The sequence below is a fragment of the Arachis stenosperma genome, chromosome 1 (genome assembly GCF_014773155.1).
Source record: "Arachis stenosperma cultivar V10309 chromosome 1, arast.V10309.gnm1.PFL2, whole genome shotgun sequence".
Lineage (NCBI taxonomy): Eukaryota > Viridiplantae > Streptophyta > Magnoliopsida > Fabales > Fabaceae > Arachis > Arachis stenosperma.
The window spans coordinates 126,130,385-126,152,550 of record NC_080377.1 but is presented as its reverse complement, the minus strand read 5'-3'; the positions used below and the strand labels follow the sequence as shown (position 1 = coordinate 126,152,550).

Sequence of the window (22,166 nt, the reverse complement as noted above, 5' to 3'; positions counted from 1 at the left end):
TTGAACATTTTATTAAAAATTGGAATACATAGAAGATTTAACTTAACATTCTTTATTTTTAAATGGAGTTTGATGAGGCTTGATTTAAAAATGGACTAAACTTAGTGTAATTGTTAACCATTATTGTCTTTTTGAATTTTATTTGCAGATAGATTATGGTATAACAATTGTGTATCATCATGGAGGTAGTTTTGTCACCAAGCCAGATGGCAGTGTGGTTTATGAGACTGATCTCACTAATGAGTTGATTGGGATAGATGAAGATATACTGAATGTATTTTCACTAAGGGATTATTATAAGGTGCTAGATTATGATAAAATAGTTGAGTATTGGTGGCTTATTTCTGGTAGGCCTATGAAGAGTGGACTGAGAGCACTAAGCAATGACAATGAGCATGACGCTAGAACGTCGTTTGACTTACCAATCTTGGCGAGGTTAGTAACCCCATTATGGTGAAAATAGCCATGAATCCACCTTGGTTGGCTAAGCCAAGGATGTACTCTTTTACTCTCAAAGAGCCTAGAGAAAAATAAGCATACAACTTATTTCATATTCAAATCAACTTCAACTTTATTTTATAAACAAATAGTACATGAGTTATTTACATTAGTGTGAAAAGAAAAAACCTTCATGATTTAAGTAATGTGGGACTAATAGATAACACAAAGTTCACTATCCTAAGTAATATGGGACTTGTATTCCCTTATTACAAGTAACTAATATAATTAACCTACTAATTCTATTTGCTCCTGCATCATTCTTTCTGATTTGAAAATAACTCTTACGTGAAAATACTTGTGACAACAAATGATCTTATTGGTGAATTCACACCAAAAGATCCTATTGGCGACTCCACACCAAAGACTTGCACTCACAAATTAAATAAAATTTTACAAGGCCTATGGCAGCAGACGATCTCATTGACGAATCCACACCAAAAGACCCCATTAGCGAATCCACACCAAAAACCTGCACCCACAGATCAAATAAAAATCTACTAAAGCAAGGTGACAACTGTGAGAATTAACCTTGCTTTGATACCAAACTGACACCAGAACGTCGTTTTTCTTACCAATTTTGGTGAGGTTAGCAACCCTACTGTAGTGAAAATAGCCATGAACCCACCTTGGTTGGATAAGCCAAGGATTTACTCCTTTACTTTCAAAGAGTCTAGAGAAAAATAAGCACATAGCTTATTTCATATTCAAATAAACTTCAACTTCATTTTATAAACAAATGGTACATGAGTTATTTATACTGGTGGGAAAAGGAAAAATCTTCATGACTTAAGCAATGTGGGACTAATAGATAACACAAAGTTCACTATCCTAAGCAATAAGACTTGTATTCCTTTATTACAAGTAACTAATATAATTAACCTACTCATTCTATCTGCTCCCGCGTCATTCTCTCTATGTTGAAAAGAACTCTTGCGTGAAAAGACTTGTGACAGCAGATGATTTCATTGGTGAATTCACACCAAAAGATCCTATTGGTAACTCCACACCAAAGACTTGCACTCACAAATCAAATAAAATTTTACAAGACCTGTGACAGTAGACGATCTCATTGACGAATCCACATTAAAAGATCCCATTAGCAAATCCACGCCAAAATTCTGCACCCACAAATCAAATAAAATTCTACTAAAGTAAGGTGAAGGGTGCAAGGACTAACTTGCTCTGATACCAAATTGACACCGGGACGTTGTTTATCTCACCAATTTTGGTGAAGTTAGCAACCTTACTATGGTGAAAATAGCCATGAACCCACCTTGGTTGGGCTAAGCCAAGGATGTACCCCTTTACTCTCAAAGTGTCTAGAGAAAAATAAGCACATATCTTATTTCATATTGAAATCAACTTCAACTTCATTTCATAAACAAATGGTACATGAGTTATTTATACTAGTGAGAAAAGAAGAAACCTTCATGACTTAAGCAATGTGGGACTAATAGATAACACAAAGTTCACTATCATAAATAATATGAGACTTGCAATCTTTTATTACAAGTAACTAATATAATTAATCTACTAATTCAATTTGCTCCCGCATGATTCTCCCTATGTTGGAAAGAACTCTTGCGTGAAAAGACTTGTGACAGTAGATGATCTCATTGGTAAATCCACACCAAAAGATCCTATTGGTGACTCCACACCAAAGACTTGCACTCACAAATCAAATAAAATTTATAAGACCTGTGGAAGCAGACGATCTCATTGACGAATCCACACCAAAAGGTTTCATTAGCGAATCCACGCCAATAACCTGCACCCACAAATCAAATAAAATTCTACTAAACAAAGGTGAAGACCGTAAGAACTGACCTTGCTCTGATACCAAATTGATATCGAAACATCATTTGTCTCACCAATTTTAGCGAGGTTAGCAACCCTACTTTAGTAAAAATAGTGATGAACCCACCTTGGTTGGCTAAGCTAAGGATGTACTCCTTTACTTTCAAAGAGCCTAGAGGAAAATAAGCACATAGCTTATTTCATATTCAAATCAACTTCAACTTCAACTTCATTTTATAAACAAATGGTACATGGGTTATTTATACTAGTGAGAAAAGAAAAAATCTTCATGACTTAAGCAATGTGGGACTAATAGATAACACAAAGTTCACTATTCTAAGCAATGAGACTTGTATTCCCTTATCATAAGTAACTAATATAATTAACCTACTCATTCTATCTGCTCCTGCGTCATTCTCCCTATGATGGAAAGAACTCTTGCGTGAAAAGACTTGTGACAGCAGATGATCTCATTGATGAATCCACACTAAAAAATTCTATTGGTGACTCTATACCAAAGACTTGTACTCACAAATCAAATAAAATTTTATAAGACCTGTGGCAGCAAACGATCTTATTGACGAATCTACATCAAAAGATCCCATTAGTGAATCCACACCAAAAAGTGAAGGGTGCGAGGACTAACATTGCTCTGATACCAAATTGACACTGGGACGTCATTTGTCTCACCAATCTTAACAAAGTTAGCAATCCTACCATGGTGAAAATAGCTATGAACCCACCTTGGTTGGTCTAAGCCAAGGATGTACCCTTTTACTCTCAAAGAGCCTAGAGAAAAATAAGCACATAGCTTATTTCATATTCAAATCAACTTCAACTTCATTTTATAAATAAAGAGTACATGAGTTATTTATACTAGTGAGAAAAGAAAAAACCTTCATGACTTAAGCAATGTGGGACTAATAGATAACCCAAAGTTCACTATCCTAAGCAATATGAGACTTGTATTCCTTTATTACAAGTAACTAATAAAATTAACCTACTAATTCTATTTGCTCTCGCGTCATTCTGTCTGTGTTGGAAAGAACTCTTGCATGAAAATACTTGTGACAACAGATGATCTCATTAGTGAATCCACACCAAAAGATCCTATTGGTGACTCCACACTAAAGACTTGCACTTACAAATCAAATAAATTTTTATAAGACCTGTGGCATCAGACGATCTCATTGACGAATTCACACCAAAATATTTCATTGGCGAATCCACACCAAAAACCTGCATCCACAAATCAAATAAAATTCTACTAAAGTAAGGTGAAGGCTACGAGGACTGACCTTGCTCTGATACCAAACTGAGACGTCATTTGTCTCACTAATCTTGGCGAGGTTAGCAACCCTACAATGGTGAAAATAGCCATTAACCCTCCTTGGTTGGCTAAGCCAAGGATGTACCACTTTACTCTCAAAGAGCCTAGAAGAAAATAAGTAGATAGCTTATTTTATATTCAAATCAACTTCAACTTCATTTTATAAACAAACGGTACATGAGTTATTTATACTAGTGAGAAAAGGAAAAATCAATGTGGAACTAATAGATAACACAAAATTCATTATTCTAAGCAATATGGAACTTGTATTCCTTTATTACAAGTAACTAATATAATTAACCTACTATCTCTACTTGCTCCTGTGTCAGAGTTGGTAGAGATGTACTATATTGCAAAGAATAATTAGAAAAGAGTGCACATATACTATGAATATGGAGTTTCCCAACTTACAGTAAATGAAGCACCTGAATTGATAGTGTTAACACCTACTACTACTGTCTAGACAAGGATGTCAAAAGGACCACACATAACCCAATCCCTAGTCCAACCAATGATATAGCAACCATTATCTGTGAAAAAATCAAACCTGAACCACTTGAATTTACTACAATCCATAGCAAATCATTAACCAATTTCACAACTTAAGGCCCTCCCAAACCAGCATTTAATCTCCTACCTCAATCTGCTTCCAACCCCCTATCCAAAGAGACACCTAAACCCCAACCCAAACCCTATCTAAGCCCACACCCAAATCCCAATCCAAACCTCCAGCCACACCCAACCCAGCTTCTAAGCCCACACCCAAATCAGCACCCAAGCCCAAGTCTACACCCAAATTAGCATCCAAGCTCAAGTTAACACCCAAACTAGCATTCAAGCCCACATCCAAACCAGCACCCAAGTCCACACCTATTTCATCTAAACCCAAAACATCTAATCCCACATTATCTAAAGCCACTTCAAGCAAATCAACTCCTACTGCAAACAAGTCTTCTATTAGATTAAAAGGCAAATTAGTGAAAATACAGGAAATTGGACTGGATGGCAACAGTGGCAGCGACTCCCATGACTCTTATGATTCTGCAGAAGATAGCTTATATAAGTCTAAACTACAAGACAACTCTACTGAATTAGATATTGAAGGTGGTCTATCTGGGGCAAGGTTAAGGAAAATGAAGTTTAAGCATGCTCTATGTGCTACTTGGAAGAAGGACAAGGAGAAAATAGTGGAGGGACATGATGATCTTGTTGTAGAGAATTCGATAAAGAAGTAGACTGGCTACAATTGTTGGACAACAAAGAAAAACCAAGAAGTTTATGATGTATATGATCCAATACCTAATGATTCTGATGGAAACGACTCTTGAAAATTTAAAGAATTAAAAACCCCCTAAATTTCAATGAGGAGTGGAGTGAAGATAATACTGATAATGTGTTTTCAATCTTCTCTGAGGGTGGCCGGTTTGGAGAACTAAAGTTTCAAGTTGGATTGAAGTTCAATACCAAGAAGGAATTCATAGATGCTGTAAGGGAATTCATCATTTAGGAAGGTAGAGAGATTAAATTTAGAAGGAATGAGAGCTATAGAGTTAGAGCTATATGCAAGTGGACAACCAAAAAAGATGAAGACATGGTTCGATGTCCATGGGTTGCTTATACATCCAGAGATTATGAGAAGACATGCTGAAAGTTGAAAACTTTTAATAATAAACACATATGTCCCAGGATAGGCGAAATAGGGCTGCCAACAGGAGGTGGTTTGCTGGAAAGTTGGTTAAGAAGTTGAGGAGGTATCTAAACCTAAAGCACAGTGAAGCTAAAGCATATTTCAAGAGAATGTGAGATCTGGACCTAAACAAATCATCACTCATCACCAGAGCTTTAACATATGCAAGACATATTGTCTATCATAATATTTGGGGGGTCTGTTTGAGCAACGATAATTTAATTTGCATGTGTTCTTAGTGCAAGGTTTGATCCCGGCAGTAAAGCAGCTCATGCCCAATGCACACCATAGATTCTGCGTCTGGCATCTATGGAGGAATTTTAACAAACAGTGAAAGGAGCACGAGTATAGAGGCCTCTTATGGGAGTGTGCTAGAAAAATTGCTCGCCATGGTTTTAAGCAGAAGATGGATAGGCTAAGGAGGCTTAATGAGCAAGCTTAGGCATACTTGAATAAGTGGCCTAGAGAAGCACAGACAAGGGTATTTTTCAGCCACAATCCAAAGATCGACAATATTTGTAACAACACTTGTGAGGTTTTTAACGCGAGGATCAAAGAGTACAGAGCTGAGCTAATAATTACTCTATTAGAGGATGTTTGGATGTTTGCAATGAGGTCAATTACAAAAAATAAGGTGAAGTTCTACCATCATGTTGGTAAGCTCCCACCAATATAACACAACAGATTACAGAAAATTAAGAAAGAATCTCAAATATGGATACCAGTTTGGAGTGGAGATGACCATTATCAGATATTTGAGATTCACGGTTGGCCTACTAACATGGTTGTTCAGAAATGTTTTTTCTTGATGATTTAATGTGTATCACGTTTTATTCAGCACATGAATGGTGTTTGGTTCAGTAGAGTTGGTCATTTTTGTTCACTTCATTGTTAGTGTCTTAAGTTGGGTCATTTGGGATGCAGAAATATCTTTCTTGATAATTAAATGTTTATCACGTATTATTCATAACATGAATGGTGTTTTACTGGCTCTGATAAATAATTTGGTTTATTTGTGATTTAACTGAGATTCATTTTGCTGATGTTTACATTGGAAACCCATAGCAAGAAGTAGATTGATCCAAAGACCAACAAGGCCTACTGGATGGATGTCAATCGATATGCACACTACTGCCAGTTTTTTCACAAAAGAAAACTCGCATCGCATCTATTTGTAAGTTGTGATTTCTAAAACTTCTTTGATAATTCTCTCATTCGCTATCGTTTTGACTGAAATATTCTATCATTTTTCCAAATTTCAACTGTTTGTGTCGATTTGCAATGGAGGACACTAATGGTTGTGGATTACCGATGTCCGAAAAAAGGCATTTTTTGTGCTTGACCCTGTAAACAAGAACAAAGATGAAATACCTGATTTGAGAATTAAACTGAACAAATTTGTTGTAAGTTATTTAAATGTTGCCCTTGCTTATTGAATGTTTATCATGTTTTATTCAAATCATGGATTGCTTATCTCGTTTACTAAATATAAATCCTAACTAAGAACTAGACTAACAAACAATCAAGAAAAGAGCAACTATTCACATATAAATATATTCACACTAACCAATAATTTGGCACACATATGCAAATTCTTGGCAACATCGTCAAAAACTTGACGTGAGATAAATGTCGGATAGGAATTTTCCAAGGGATTTTTCAATTCAATGTCGCAAAGTATAGCCTAAACCGATAAATGATCCCGAGTCAAAGTTTAAAAGAATGTCACAATACTCAAATCAATAACCGGAAGTAGAATCTTGGATCATTTTCCCTAGAAATTGCAACATGATGCACATCATTGGTTAGAAATTTTTAGGGGTTTTTGAGTTGAATATGCGAAAAGTAAAGTGACTAGAATTTAATGCAATGAACAACTAACAAGTAAACTGAAGCAACTAAGACTAGCAATTAATAATTAATTAACTATCAAGCATGCAATAGAAAAATAGCAATAACAGTAACATATAACTAAATGCAAGTAATCAAGCTAAGAGAACTAAGGAATCAAAGTCACAAGAGAAAAGTCAATCAATCAATATAAGAAACCTTGGCTCGGAGTGGGAATTAGAATTTCTATCCTCATTGCATTCCTCAAGTTTGATGGTGAATGCCCATTGCCCTCACTTAGTTATCCTCTAACAATTGAAAGAAAGTCAAGTGAGCAAGATTAACTCTAGTCTACAAGTCCTAGTGAAGGACTAGATTTAGTGGAGTTCAAGCTAACAAGCAATCTTCAATTACCAATCAACACTAAATTCTTACAATTCAAGAGTCTCTAATTACTCCACCCTAAGACCAAGAAAGGAAATCCGCTCCATAGTCATAAGTGACATTTTCTCAAACACTTAGTGAGCAATAATAACAAGCATCATCAAATTGAGAAAACAATCTAAATTCAAGATACCCAATAGCAACAATCAACAATAAAAACTTAAATAACACAAATGGAACATGAAAAACCTCAATCCGTTACTAAAATTCAAATCCAACAAAATCCACAATTATAACCCAAAATAACTAAAGTTGCAAGAGTGCTAAGTGAAATTAAAGAAGAGGAACTACAATTAAAGTAATAAAAACTGAAATTAACAAGAGTCTAATCCATGGATTGAAGTGAGAATGAACAAGAGACACCAAAACCTAAAGAGAAGGAGAAGTTTCTCTCTATAAAACTCAAAACTATGCAAAATCTCACTAATGGAATGTCTCCCCCATGCTTGCTTCACCCCCAGCCTCCAATCTTCAAATTGGGCTTCAAAGTGGGTCAAAAACAGTTCAGAAATTGTCCAGGGAGTTTTCACTAATGAGACACATGGCAGCAGTGCCGCGTACGCGGCAATGTAGTCCACGTATGCGGGCGAGGAGAAAATAAAGTGTGCGTACGCACAATGCAATGATGAGTACGCACAGATGCAGATATCTAAAATCTTCATTTCTTCATGATTTCCTACTCTTGTTTGCTCCTTTTTTCATCTCTTCCAATCTAACCTTGATTTCTAAGACCTGAAATCACTTAACAGACATATCAAGACATTGAATGAAATTTAAGAGAATTAAAATTAGCATTTTTGGAGCTTAAAAAGCATGTTTCTGTAATTAAGTGTGATTTGGAAGGAAATCACAAATGCATGCTATTTTAGTGAATAAATATGAGATTCTGTGATTAAATCCATTCATTTCAAGCCAAAATTCATCATCAAATATGGATTCATCAATAATTTGAAAATCTGAAGCAATAAGACTCCTGAAACCATCTGCTGCCCTCTCCAGCCCTTATTGTAAATTTACGTCTGGGGATATATATAGTAAATAGGATATACTTTGTTTCACTGGTTGTAATTAACACTATTTTGTTTAACTTGTTTAAAAAAACAAACACTGCTTCTTTCAATGTATATATGTGAATATTAATGTAAATGTTAATGTATATATCTGATTCAAGATGGATTAATCCTTGTGCTATCGATTTGAGATGTTAATGTATATATTTGTTAGAACTGTCTGGCTGATGTTTTGTTCCAAGTTCATAGTGAATGGAATCAGAGTATTTATCAAACATTAAGAATCCAAAAAACATAAATAAACCGAAATTAGTACGCTTGGTGAACCGAAAAAGTTCATATATCAATATATCTACCAAATCCATGATACATGCATTAAGCATGAGCAGGGTTGAAGGAAGTGAGACTCCTGAAGTTCTACCAAGGCTTCTCGCACACAATGGCCTCGTAGTTACTTGTGGTGAAACCGGAGGATGCCGAGAGGATGAGGCAGTAGTTTGTACCGGACACCACTTGAGTGTCACCCTTAATGATCTTCTCCAGCTTGAGAGAGGCATCAGATTGCTTGTTAAACTTTGTTATAGTGAATTGAGCAATGTCTAACACGTGAGGGTCGTTAACATTGCTAATTGGGGTCCAACCACCTATGAGTCCTCCTGAAGCTTCCTTCCGGGAAGCCACGGTGGTGATAATAACAAACAGGGCAAGGAAGAGAGGAAACATAGCATTCAAGCCTCATCATGTTGATGCCTTGAAACCGGTAAAATATAATTATCTACTTTTTTTCGTCAAAAGATATATCCAATTCGTAACTCGGGAACTTGTGACTTGTATACTAATAGAAACAATACCAACTTCCAATATATAGCAGAAGGAATACAAAGAATTAAGCAGTAATGGACACGTGAAAGATTTGGATTGTTGTTGTAAAATAAATAAAAGATATAAAATAAAGATGTATAAATAGAAGACTCTAGTATTAAAATAATTAGCTCAATAATATTTATATATATATATATATATATATATATATATATATATATATATAATAATAATAATATTATATGTTGTATTGTGTATATATATACAAAGATAGAAAGAAGTATTAAAAATAAAAAGAGAGAGAATTACATTTGTTTATTGTTACTATCTCAATATAATAAAGATGATTAATATTGCTATTAATATTATATGTAAAGAATAGAAAATAGAATTTAAAATACTTATAAAATAAAAGAAGAGAAAGAATTGTAGTAGAAATATAAGGAGAAGAGTATTTGATTGTAACATAAAGAGGGAATAGGTTTCTTATTACTTGCTTATGTTGCTGTGTAAAACCTAAGATCATTCCTCTATTTATACAAATTCAAGGTTCACATTTTCAAAGGTTGGAAAGCATGCACCGCACATTCTTAAATGCATGTACTTTCCAAGAGTGCTTGCTGAGTAGACATAGAATGGATATGGACATCCATATCGTAACACTCCTCCTTGGATGTCCATTTAGGATTATTGCCTCGTTAAAACCTTACTAAAGGAAAACCCTGTGGGAAAAACCTTAGTGAAGGAAAAGAGTACAATATCCTTTGTAATGGGGACTGCCTCATTAAAAACCTTGTCAAGAAAAACCCAATGGGAAAAAACCTGACCAAGGAAAAAAGAGTACAGTCTCCCCCTCTTGCCGACATCATTTAATGTCTCGAAATAGGCGCATCCCAATCTCATGTACCAATCTTTCAAAGGAGGATTTTGGGAGTGACTTTGGAAATAAATCTGCCAGATTGTCACTTGAGCGAATCTGTTGGACATCAATTGTCCCTTGATTTTGAAGATCATGAGTGAAGAAGAATTTGGGAGAAATGTGCTTTGTTCTATCGCCTTTAATGTATCCGCCTTTAAGTTGAGCAATGCATGCTGTATTATCTTCAAACAGGACAGTTGGAGCTATCTTATGATCAATCAGTCCACATGATGACATAATATATTGAATCAAACTCCTCAGCCAAAAACACTCGTGACTAGCTTCATGAATCGCCAGTATTTCAGCATGATTAGAGGATGTTGCAGCAATTGTCTATTTCGTGGACCTCCAAGATATAGCTGTACCACCATATGTGAACAGGTATCCTATTTGAGATCTCCCTTTATGTGGATCAGACAAGTATCCGGCATCTGCATAGCCAACTAGTTGTGACTTGGATCCGTATGGATAAAACAATCCCATATCAACCGTTCCATGAAGATATCGAAAAATTTGTTTGATTCCACTCCAATGTCTTCTGGTTGGAGAGGAACTATACCTTGCTAGTAAATTCACCGCGAATGATATGTCAGGTCGCGTATTATTAGCAAGATACATTAGTGCTCCAATGGCACTAAGATATGGTACTTCAGGACCAAGGATATCCACATTTTCTTCTTTAGGATGGAATTGATCCTTTTTCACATCCAAAGATCTTACGATCATTGGGGTACTTAATGGATGTGACTTATCCATATAAAATCTCTTCAAGATCTTTTCTGTGTATGTTGTTTGATGAATAAAGATCCCGTCTTTTATATGCTCGATCTGCAGGCCGAGACAAAATTTAGTCTTTCCAAGATCTTTCATCTCAAACTCTTCTTTTAGAGTTTTTATAATTGTTGGAATCTCTTCAGGAGTCCCAATGATATTTAAATCATCAACGTACACAGCAATTATAATGAACCCAGATGTAGTTTTCTTTATGAAAACACATGGGCAGATGTCATCATTCTTGAAACCGTTTTTGGCCAGATACTCAGTAAGACGATTATACCACATTCGTCCAGATTGTTTTAGACCATATAAAGATCTTTGCAATTTGACTGAGTATAACCCTTGCGAATATTCCTTGGATGGTTTAGATATCTTTAGTTCTTCAGGGACTTTCATATAGATATCCCGATCTAATGAGCCGTATAAATAGGCTGTTACCACATCCATTAAATGCATATGCAGTTTATGATATGCAGATAAACTGACCAAATAACGCAATGTTATCGCATCCACTACAGGGGAATACGTTTCTTCATAATCTATATTGGGCCTTTGTGAAAAACCTTGTGCCACAAGTCGGGCTTTATAGCGCACAACTTCATTTTTCTCATTTCGTTTTCTCACAAATACCCATTTGTATCCAACAGGTTTTACATCTGCAGGTGTACGGACTACAGGTCCAAAGACTTCACGTTTTGCAAGTGAGTCTAATTCAGCCTTCATGGCTGCTTCCCATTTTGGCCAATCATTTCTTTGTCGACATTCTTCAACTGATCTTGGCTCAAGATCCTTACTTTCATGCATGATATTTAATACCACATTATATGCAAATATTTTATTGACAATTGTCTTATTTCGGTTCCATTTCTTTCCTGTAAAGACATAATTTATCGAGATCTCGTCATTTTCACAATTTTCAGGTACCTGAACGTCTTCTGGCGTTAAATTAGAATTTTGGACAACTGCAGGTGTCTCTACTATGTCTTTTTTAACAGGAATAGTATTTACCTCTTTTCTCTTTCGAGGATTTTTGTCTTTAGAACCGACAGGCCTGCCACGCTTCTGGCGTGAATTTACTTTAGTGGCTACTTGTCCTACTGGGACATCAATTCGAATTGGGGCATTTTCTGCTGGTATATAAGATTTAGTTATCCTCTTTGTATTGGAAAATGCATCAGGCAAATCATTTGCTATTCTTTGCAAATGTATAATCTTTTGAACTTCCAGTTCACATTGCCCTGATCAAGGATCTAAATGCATCAATGATGATGCATTCCAGTTAAGCTCCTTTTCAGGAAGCTTATTCTCTCCCCCTAATATTGGAAATTTTGATTCATCAAAATGACAATCCTCAAACCGGGCTTTAAATACATCTTCGGTTTGTATCTCAAGATACCTCACTATAGAGGGAGAATCATATCCAACATATATCCCCAATTTTCTTTGGGGTCCCATTTTAGTGTGATTAGGTGGTGCAATGGGAACATATATTGCACACCCAAATATTCTTAAATGGGAAACATTTGGCTGCTGGCCAAAAGCTAACTGCATAGGAGAGAACTGATGGTAACTTGTTGGCCTCAAACGAATAAGTGCTGCGGCATGTAAAATAGCATGCCCCCAAACCGAACTTGGGAGATTTGTTCTCATAAGCAAGGGTCTAGCAATTAATTGGAGGCGTTTAATAAGTGATTCTGCTAACCCATTTTGTGTGTGAACATAAGCTATTGGATGTTCAACACTTATTCCATTAGCCATACAATAAGCATCAAAAGCTTGGAAAGTAAATTCACCAGCATTATCAAGACGAATTGCTTTGATTGGATTTTCTGGAAATTGTGCTTTTAATCGAATAATTTGAGCCAATAATCTCGCAAACGCCAGGTTGCGAGAAGATAATAAGCACACATGTGACCATCTCGAAGATGCGTCTATTAGGACCATAAAATATCTAAAAGATCCACATGGTGGATGAATAGGTCCACATATATCACCTTGAATCCTTTCTAGAAATTCAGGGGACTCAAATCCAATCTTTACTGGTGATGGCCTTAAAATTAACTTTCCTTGAGAACATGCAGCACAACAAAATTCACTAGATTTAAGAATCTTCTGGTTCTTTAGTGAATGTCCATGAGAGTTTTCAATAATTCTTCTCATCATGGTTGTTCCCGGATGACCCAATCGGTCGTGCCAAATTATGAATTCATTTGGTCTAGTAAACTTCTGGTTTACAGTGGCATGTGATTCAATTGCACTAATCTTGGTATAATATAACCCAGATGAAAGTGAGGGTAACTTTTCTAATATAATTTTCTTATTTGAATCATGAGTTGTGATATATAAATACTCATGATTTCCCTCATTCATTGTCTCAACATGATATCCATTTCGGCGAATATCTTTGAAACTCAACAAGTTCCTCAGAGACTTAGTAGATAATAGTGCATTATTTATTATAAATTTTGTTCCTCCAGGAAACAAAATTATAGCTCTTCCGGAGCCTTCTATCACATTGCCGGAGCCAATAATAGTATTAACATATTCATCTTTTGGCACAAGATGGGTAAAATATATATCACTTTTGAGAATAGTATGCGAACTTGCACTATCCGCAAGGCATACATTTTCATTATATATCCTTGTCATTCTCTTCAAAAACAAATAATAATAAAATGAGTAGTATGCACAGTTAAATTGAATACTTGATTAGAATTATTTTACTGTACATAAAATAATGTCATATACTAAAATTTTATTTTAAAATTTGACACATTTAATAATTTCAAAATTCATTAATATTTCATTATTTATGTACATTACATTTGAAATTTAAATACATAGAAAATAAAACTTAACTATAAGTTCTTTACATTATTTATTTACATAGATACTTCACAATCCCACGTATTAAACTATTCCATCATTGATCAAATGACCAATATTTCTTCAGGATTCTCAAAGAAATCAGATACATCATAATGAGTGGTGGAGTTCTCAGCATCATTTGAAACAAAATTTGTTTCCTTTCCTTTGTCGTCCTTTTTCAAAGATGCCTGGTAAAGATCGACTAGGTGCCTTGGGGTACGACAGGTACGTGACCAATGGCCCTTTCCACCACAACGGAAACACTTATCCTCTGTTGATTTATTCTGCCCGATATTCCTTTCTTTATCCCACTTTTGGTGAGATCCTCTCTTTTGAACATAATTCTTTTTCCTTCCATAATTTTTCTTGTTATTAAAAGCTTGCCATTTACCTCTTCTGGGATAATGATTTGCCGCATTTACTTCAGGAAATGGGGCGGCGCCAGCTGGGCGCGCTTCATGATTTTTCAAGAGTAACTCATTGTTGCGTTCAGCAACAAGAAGGCAAGAAATTAACTCAGAATATTTTTTAAACCCTTTTTCTCGATACTGCTGCTGCAGGAGCACATTCGAGGCATGGAAGGTTGAGAAAGTTTTCTCCAACATATCATGATCAGTTATTTTTTCTCCACATAATTTCATTCGTGAGGTGATTCGAAACATTGCAGAATTATATTCATTTATAGATTTTAAATCTTGTAGACGCAAGTGCGTCATATCGAGCTTGAGGAAGTATCACCATTTTCTGATGATTATACCTTTCTTCGAGGTCTTTCCAAAGATCTGCAGGATCTTTTAATGTGAGATATTCATTTTTCAATCCTTCGTCAAGATGACGACGAAGAAAAATCATGGCTTTAGCTTTATCCTTCTGGGATGCATTATTTCCAGCCTTAATGGTATCTCCAAGATCCATTGAATCAAGATGGATTTCAGCATCTAATATTCATGATAAATAATTGTTTCCAGATATATCAAGAGCATTGAATTCAAGATGAGAGAGTTTCGACATAATGAAAAATTATTACCTGAGTCTTCCTAAAAGTTTGATCAGAGTCTCGTGCTGATAACGTGTTGTAAAATAAATAAAAGATATAAAATAAAGATGTATAAATAGAAGACTCTAGTATTAAAATAATTAGCTCAATAATATTTATATATATATATAATAATATTATATGTAAAGAGTAATAGAAAATAGAATTTAAAATACTTATAAAATAAAAGAAGAGAAAGAATTGTAGTAGAAATATAAGGAGAAGAGTATTTGATTGTAACATAAAGAGGGAATAGGTTTCTTATTACTTGCTTATGTTGCTGTGTAAAACCTAAGATCATTCCTCTATTTATACAAATTCAAGGTTCACATTTTCAAAGGTTGGAAAGCATGCACCGCACATTCTTAAATGCATGTACTTTCCAAGAGTGCTTGCTGAGTAGACATAGAATGGATATGGACATCCATATCGTAACAATTGTCAAATTTAGGTAATATAGTGCATCAAAAATAAGATAGGTTTAGCCCACATGTGTAGTAAGGACATAAGTTAAAATTATGTTTAATTATTTTGTTGATCTTATTATTTTATTAAATTTGTAATTAAATTTTTTTATTTTTTAAATTGAATTTTTATATTATTTTTAATTTTATAATTATATTTTTTTATTAAAAATATTAAAATTAAAAAATATTTTTTTAAAATATGTAATTAAATATCTAATTAAATTTTTAATTATAAATATTTTTAATTTATAAAAAAATATTCTATTAATTTAAATATTTTTTATACTGACAAATATCTAATTGTAAATTTAGTAAAATTATATAGACTAATCGAGTAAAAATTATTATTAATAAAAAAATTTAAATATTTTATTTTAATAAATGCACAACAATTGTGGATCTCCTTGAGAGGAGTTTCTGTGTGAACAGTAGATTTGATTCTCACGTTCTTATCATTCATGATTCCAACTTCGTAAGATCTTTACAGACAGTGTCAATGTTCAGAAGTATTTTTACTCTTCCCAATTTAAGAACACTCCCACCATTGAATGTTCGTATCTTTTGTTGAGGTTACGAGCAAGATTCTGAAAACCAATTTGAACTGACCAATTAGACCGATGAAACCGAGAACCACTAACTGTATCGGTCCGAATAATAGGAAAAATTGCCTATTTAAAAAATTGGTCAAAAACCGTTAAACTAGTCAAAAATCGGTCAGCCAGTCTGACCGAACTGGGACCCAGCTGATTTTAAAAAAATCATCCAAACAACGTTGTTTCAGCAATTTAAAAAAACCCTAATGATTTTCCCTCATCTCTCTCTGGCCTTTGAACTCAATGCATGAATGCAGAGAAGAGAAGCGAAAACTCGAAAATTGGAGGAAGTAGCCATCCATCTCGTCGCCGTTTTTCAACGTCTAGTGATAAGTGGATATCTTATACGCTTTTTCATAGCATTTTCATAGTGTTTTTAGTTAGATTTTATTAATTTTCATTAAGTTTTAGTATGTTTAGTGCAAAATTTACATTTTGGATGCTACTTTGAGTTTTTGTGTTTTTTCTATGATTTTAGGTAATTTTTGGGTAAATTTGGCAAGATCTTGATCAAGGACGAATAAAGGATAGCAGATGCTATCAGATCCTGACCTTCATACATTCCAACGAGCATATCTTGAGTTATAGAGGTTCAATTGATGCATTCTCAACGGTGTTAGAAAGCTAACTTTCAAAGTTTTCCAGCAATATATAATATTTTATACTTCTCTTCCAGATCACTACCCATAACTGGCGTTGAACGCCCACATTTGGCGTTTAATGCCCAAGAAGGACCAAGCCTTTGGCGTTCAATGCCCAAGAAGGACCAAGCCCAGCGTTGAACACCCAAAGTTGGCGTTCAACGCCACCAAGGGACCAAGGGAGTAGCACGTTCACCCCCTAGCTGGCGTTCAACGTCCATTCTCCAAGTTGAACGCCAGGCTTAAATGAGCACAAGACCAAAGTGGATTTTCGCAATCTTTATCTTAGTTTAGTTTATCCTTGTACTTTTTAAATTTAAATTAACATCTTTTAGGGTTAGCATCTCCTATATAAAGAGGAGATCACTTAGGTTTAATTATTAACTTGTATCATATTTTACATCTAAGTTTTCTCTGTAAATTATGAGCAACTAAATCTCCTAGGTTAAGGTTAGGAGCTCTGCTGATTCCTATGGATTAATAATATTACTTTTTCTATTTCAATATATGTTTGATTTCATTCTATGATGTATTATCGTTCGTCATCCAAATGAGACTGGGTATGTCTCTTTATCTACATGAGTTCTTTACGAGTCCTGACCCGGATAGTACTGAGCTAAAGCTTGAGAATACATCACCTAAACCAATAATTCATCTGGGCTAATCAAGGATATGTGACATATAATCCGACTAGTTATTGGTGATGAGGTTCTTGTGGCGCTAAGGCTAGAATCATTGAGCTTCATTCTCCGATCCAGAAGATCTGACCTTGTCTGTGGCATTTTGAGTAGGATCAACAAAGGAGAGTGAATTGTGCGGGCTTCATCCTCGTTCATATCGAATGACCACTGACAACGGTGTTTGATATGAATTAGAGGAGATTAACTTGATGAGAGGACATGAGTTAATCACTTACAGCTTTGCCATAGAACAAATCATTCATTGTTAAAGTAGTCTGTAAGAAGTGTTAATCCAGAAAGATAAAGCATTTCCAAAGTCTTAATTGTTTTATCATTATCGTTTTTACATCAATTCTTTACTGTTTTCTTTAATTTCTTGTTTATGCACACTCAACAACACAACTATCTTTCTATTCACCTGATTAAGATTTGCAGGATAACCACAGCTTGCTCAATCTAACAATCCTCATAGGTTCGACCCTCACTCACCTGAGGTATTACTTGGACGACCCGGTGCACTTGTCGGTGAAGTTGTGCGAGTTCAATTTCGCGCACCATCCAGTCACCGTCGCCCTTCATTTATCGCTGTTCTATAACGTCAAGTCATTGCCACCATCCTCACTGCTACAGAGTTGTCGCAAGGAATTTGTTCCGCCCTTGCTTGCCAGGCTTTCGCCTCCTTTTTGGCCGAGCTTCCGCCTCTATTTTGCCGTGATTCTGCAACTGTCTCATCGAGGTTTTGCCACTCTTCAGCCTTTGTTCCGCCAGGCTCCGGCCCTTGTCTTCCAATTAGAGCTGCTTATCCCTCTGTTTCACCATCTCCCCATCACGTGTTGGAGCCTTTGTTTAGCTTCAGTTCTGCCGCTATTCAACCCACATTCAGCTTTCTCTGTCGCGTTTCAAAGCTCCAGTTCCCTCTCACTGTTCTGTTCAAATTTTAGAACGTGCAGCAACCTAAGGTGATTTCGTTTTCTTCTTCTTGTTCTTTTTTGTATTAATTATTCAGTTATGATCTTATTTGATTGTTGTTTTAACTTTTAATGATTTGTTACAGTTTTTGTTTTTTGTTGGTTTGCTATATTTTAAAGTTGTTATTTGATTGTTGGTTTATTGTATTTTTAAAGTTTTAATTGCTGTTTCAGTTATTAGTGTGTTGTTAATCTTTGTTAATCTCTAAAAAAATGTGTTAAGCTTTGTTAAAATTATGCTAAAATCTTGTTAAAATTGTGATCAGTATACTGTGTGCTAAAAATATTTCTAATCTTTGTTAAAATTATGCTAAAACATAAGCTTTTATTTGTAGATGACCGTATATTTATGATTGGTTTTGTTAATTCAATGAATTTTTTTCTATTTCTTGTAATGATTTTAATGAGTTCAATAGTGATATAATGACTAATGAGTGATAAATTGTTAATAATTGATGAGATCAAAAGTTATATTAGATTATAGTTGATGTAGTACTTTGAATTTAAAAAATATTTTAAAGTTCATATTAGGCTATAATTATGTTTTAGGGAGTTTATTAATAATTTATTTATTATTTTATTATAAATTTTTTTTTGGTTAGACTAATATTAAACCAGTTAGACCAATAAACTAATAAATCAGTAATCAAAATGGTTCAATGAGTGGTTCGGTTTTTAAAACCTTAATTACGAACTTGTGAGATTAGGAGATCTATCAAAAATTGTGTTCGTTACCTGCTGAGTTTTCCTTTTTTTCTTTTATTACATCTCTCCGATATAACTATTATTAGACATTTACTGTCTTTAATATACGTGTTTGATGTTATAATTTGACAGTTTCGTGAGTTAATAATTTTATTAGTCTTAATTGTTTAGCTGTCGTTTTTTTATTTATTCGTATTCTTGTTATGCTATTCTTATTCAAAAAAACTTCCAATTTATTTATGTACTCTCACATCAAGAGCATAAACTTTATTGGAAGAGGATAAGCACTACTATAGTTAGAATGATTATGCTATGTGTATACTAGGTATAAAATATATATTAAAATATAAATATATATTAAAAATGAATTATATACAAATATATTGGTAACTAATTTTAGTGATTAATTTTAGTGTCTAAATAACATTTTTATCATATTAACAATAGGTAACACATACCAAATCCATGAGGCATGCATCAAGCATTAAGCATGAACAAGTCTTAAGGAAGTGAGACTCCTGAAACTCTGCTAACTGCTAAGGTTTCTCCCATACAATGGCCTCGTAGACATGAGTGATGGAGGAGTAACCGTGGACTCCCTTAAGAAGTAGGAGAAAAAATGCAATAACAACAAGAACGACAATAAAGTAAAAATATACATAGAAAAGAGGGAATGCGGAAAAAAAATGCGTGATTTAGACTCGCGTATAATTAATTGATTAATTGATTTTTTAAATACATAATAGGACTATATATAAAAATTATTACCTAAATCAAATTAAGAAGCGATTACACTGAGTTAAACTTGCATTCATATATGTCAATACCGAGCCACTTGCTTCTTGATTTGCAAATTCTATACATAGCCAGGCATAGTCATCAAAATTACAAGCATAAACTGATCTCTCTCTCTCTCTCTCTCTCTCTCTCTCTCTCTCTCTCTCTCTCTCTCTCTCTATATATATATATATATATATATATATATATATATATAACCGTATTAGATCATTGTGTATAAAAAAATAATAAACTAAATCCTATTATTTCATGATAAATTAATCCTAATCTAATTAATCTTAAAAATTCATCCAATAAAAAACAAAAAAGAGAAAAGACTAATTAAAAATTATTAAATGTATTCACACATCCATCCACTATTTCTTTTTTAAAAAAGCTAAATATACAACCGACAGAATCAATTTTTTCACTCAAGGCAATTAAGTTTTCACTTCTAATTTATAGAGGACAGTGTGTGAATCACTGAATCATTAACATGATATAATAACGATAATATATGGAAAGAAAGCATAATCGTAATCATAATCATAGTATGAAATTTCAGTATATATTATCTTCGATTTATTTACTCCCATAAAAAAGCATGAACTTTACATAACGAGGATATGATTATATAGAATAATAATATAGTAGGAAATACATGCATCAAGCATCAATCATGAAGAGGGTGGAAGGAAATGAGCTTCCTCGAGTTCTGAGAATTATTCTCAAACACAATGGCCTCGTACCTATTATCAGGGAGGCCACCGAATGTCAACAGGAGGAAGTTGTAGTTTACGCCGCCAGACACCACCTGTGTATAGCCGTTGTTGATCTTCACCAACTTGAGATGGGCAGCAGATTGCTTATTATAGTCTGTCACAGCAAATTGAGCAATATCTACCACGTGAGGGTCGTTGAGATTTTTTATTGGGTTCAAACCATTGCCGATTAGTCCTCCTGAAGCTTCCTGATGGGAAGCCATGGTGGCGGTAATGCAGAGAACAAAGAGGATGCAAAAAACATAGCATTCACGTCTCATTGTATTGAAATTGGTAGAATGTAACCGTCCACTTTTTCTTTTTTTTCCTTATCAAAAGGGTTTCAGACTGTGACTCGTAAACTCGTGAATTGTATATATTATTGCAATATCAACTTCCATTTTATAGCTAAAAAATTACAGAGATTTACATTGTAACGATATACGTGGAAGATTTCGTGGTCAAATTTTGGTCAAATTTAAGTAAGGTAGTACCTTATAAATAATTAATTATTTAATGAAAAATTCAATTTTTTATAATTTTAGTCGAAAACTCCACTTTGGTTTTTGAAATTGGCGAGTTGTATTGATTTGATTTTTTATTTTTCAATTATTATAATTTAATTTTTCAGATTCAAAAAAGTGTACTAATATAGTCTCTCTTCAATGTTTGTTAGTGATATAATTTAAGTCTTATCATGTTTGATATATTAAAACGATATTTTACACATTTTATCGCTAAAATAGCACTAAATGATGTCATTTCAAGGTTTGAACAATATTAAAAGGGAGGAATACAGTATAACATGTTAGTATTATTCAAATTCTCAAACAATATCATTTAGTGCCTTTTTTAGTGTCAAAATGCATATCACGTCGTTTTAATATGTCTAACATAACATAGTTTAAACTATGCCACTAGCGATGTTGAATTTCATCGACGAAAGATATACGAAGGACTACATTAATGTACTTTCTTAAATTTAAAAAATTAAATTATACTAATTAAAAAGACAAAAATTAAATCAGTGTAACTTGTTAATCTCAAAGACTAAAATGAATTTTAGCTCAATTTTAGTCCCTATTTGACTATTATAAATATTAATTATCATTTATGTGTATTAATTATCATTTAAGTAAGGTAGTGCATTATAAATATTAATTATCATTATAATAATGACTTGTTGACCGAAAACGGTTATTGGTTAGTAATGAATGCCGCTATGGTCCGTTTTTTATAATAAACGCTACTTTGATGTGATTGTTCATGAATCGGATTCGACTTATATATTCGTGATATTTATTTGAATCTAATTTAAAAATTGTGAATATAAATCTGATCTGTAAAATTTTTGGGTCAGATTAAGTTCGCACACTAATCAAATTGAATTGTAAATTTTTGTGTTGATATTTGTATATCTGATTCGCATATCCGCATATCTGTAAAAATAAAAAAATAAATGAGTAAATATTCTTTTTATGTTTTATTTTAACTAATAATTATTATATATATTATATTATTTTAATTTATTATTTAAAAAAAATATGTTTAAT

At 33.8% G+C, this 22,166-nt stretch overlaps 1 protein-coding gene across 1 annotated transcript; it reads right to left on the bottom strand.

Moving 5' to 3' along the window:
- Positions 1-20,447: 20,447 nt before the first annotated feature.
- On the bottom strand, positions 20,448-20,883 carry LOC130960952 (cysteine proteinase inhibitor 1-like). The gene has a single exon (XM_057886517.1). It carries the CDS (start codon positions 20,835-20,837, stop codon positions 20,526-20,528), a length of 312 nt encoding a protein of 103 aa, XP_057742500.1. The 5' UTR covers positions 20,838-20,883; the 3' UTR covers positions 20,448-20,525.
- Positions 20,884-22,166: the final 1,283 nt, after the last annotated feature.